We start from the raw sequence: 1,462 nt of genomic DNA, 5'->3' as shown, positions 1-1,462 counted from the left end.
CTGACTATTCATTATTTACTAAACTTGTTAATAACAATTTTACTTCAGTTCTTGTCTATGTTGATGATTTGCTTGTTGTAGGAAACAACATGGCAGGAATTGATCACTTAAAGGAAGTCATCAACAAAGAATTCAATATCGAAGATCTGGGAGAAATCAAATACTTTCTTGGAATTGAAATAGCAAGAAGAACCAATGGAATTAATATATGTCAAAGAAAGTATGTATTGAATCTTCTAAGAGACACATGACTCCTAGGTGCCAAACCATGTTCTACATCTATGGATCCAACAATAAAGCTACATGGGAATTGTGGTAATCAACTCAGTGATCCATCCAAATATAGAAGATTAGTGGGAAGGTTGATCTATTTCACCCATACCAGACCTGATATAGCATACTCATTAGGACATCTTAGCCAATTTCTTGCTAATCCTACTGACATACATTATCAAGTTGCTATAAGAATTGTTCAATATCTCAAAAATGACCCAGGAAGAGGATTGTTCTTTCCATCTCAAAACGAAGCAAAAATAAAAGGGTATAGTGACTCTGATTGGGGCAGTTGTATTGATACAAGGCGATCTATATCAGGTTTCTGTTTCTTTATTGGTAGATCCTTGATCTCTTGGAAGAGCAAAAGGCAAAAGACCGTGTACAGATCTTTATTGGTAGAAGCTGAGTATAGAGCTCTGGCCCTTGCTGGTTGTGAAGCAAGGTGGTTGAGCTTCATTCTTCCAGATTTACAAGTTAACAATGTCACTCCAATTATGATTTAATGTGACAACCAATCTGCTATCTACATTGCTGCCAATCTAGTGTTCCATGAGAGAACCAAGAACATCGAAATCGATTGCCACTCTATTAGAGAAAGGATTCATGAAGGAGTAGTTCATCTTCTACCCATTACATCGGTTCATCAACTTGCTGATTGTCTTACAAAACCTCTAAGTAAAGGCCCTTTCAATTCATTGATTTCCAAGATAGGAATGCAAGATATCTACATTTCAACTTGAGGGAGGGGGTCAAAACTAATTGTAGTTGATGGACATTAGTTTCTTCTTCTTCTTCTTCTTTAATTTCTTTCCTTTCTATTTTTAGAAATCTGTTGTCAGTTAAAACAGTTTTCTGTTTTAACTTCCTTTCCATATCAGGAAATTTCTGTTTTGGCATTTAGTTGGTTAGATTCAGGGCATTTGTTCCTATATATTCTTCTCCTCTTTAGCTTTGTAATTAGATGAAGATTTACTGATTGTTCAATAAAACAAAACCAAAGAATATTCATTGAATCCCTTGCCTTACTCGTTTTTCGGTTTGTTCATGAAGTGGTAATCTCCATTCAGTGGCTTCATCTCGTTCTTTCTGATTCATTGATACCATCTGTTTAAGATGTCAAAACTAATTGTAGTTGATGGGCATTAGTTTCTTCTTCTTCTTTAATTTCTTTCCTTTCTATTTTTAT

The 1,462-nt window shown here is 34.9% G+C and overlaps 1 protein-coding gene across 1 annotated transcript; it reads left to right on the top strand.

The window, feature by feature from the left end:
* On the top strand, positions 282-779 carry LOC109333921 (uncharacterized mitochondrial protein AtMg00810-like). The gene has a single exon (XM_019569503.1). It carries the CDS (start codon positions 282-284, stop codon positions 777-779), a length of 498 nt encoding a protein of 165 aa, XP_019425048.1.

The sequence above is a fragment of the Lupinus angustifolius genome, chromosome LG19 (genome assembly GCF_001865875.1).
Source record: "Lupinus angustifolius cultivar Tanjil chromosome LG19, LupAngTanjil_v1.0, whole genome shotgun sequence".
In the NCBI taxonomy this organism is placed as follows: domain Eukaryota; kingdom Viridiplantae; phylum Streptophyta; class Magnoliopsida; order Fabales; family Fabaceae; genus Lupinus; species Lupinus angustifolius.
This window is presented reverse-complemented; position numbering and strand designations above follow the sequence as displayed.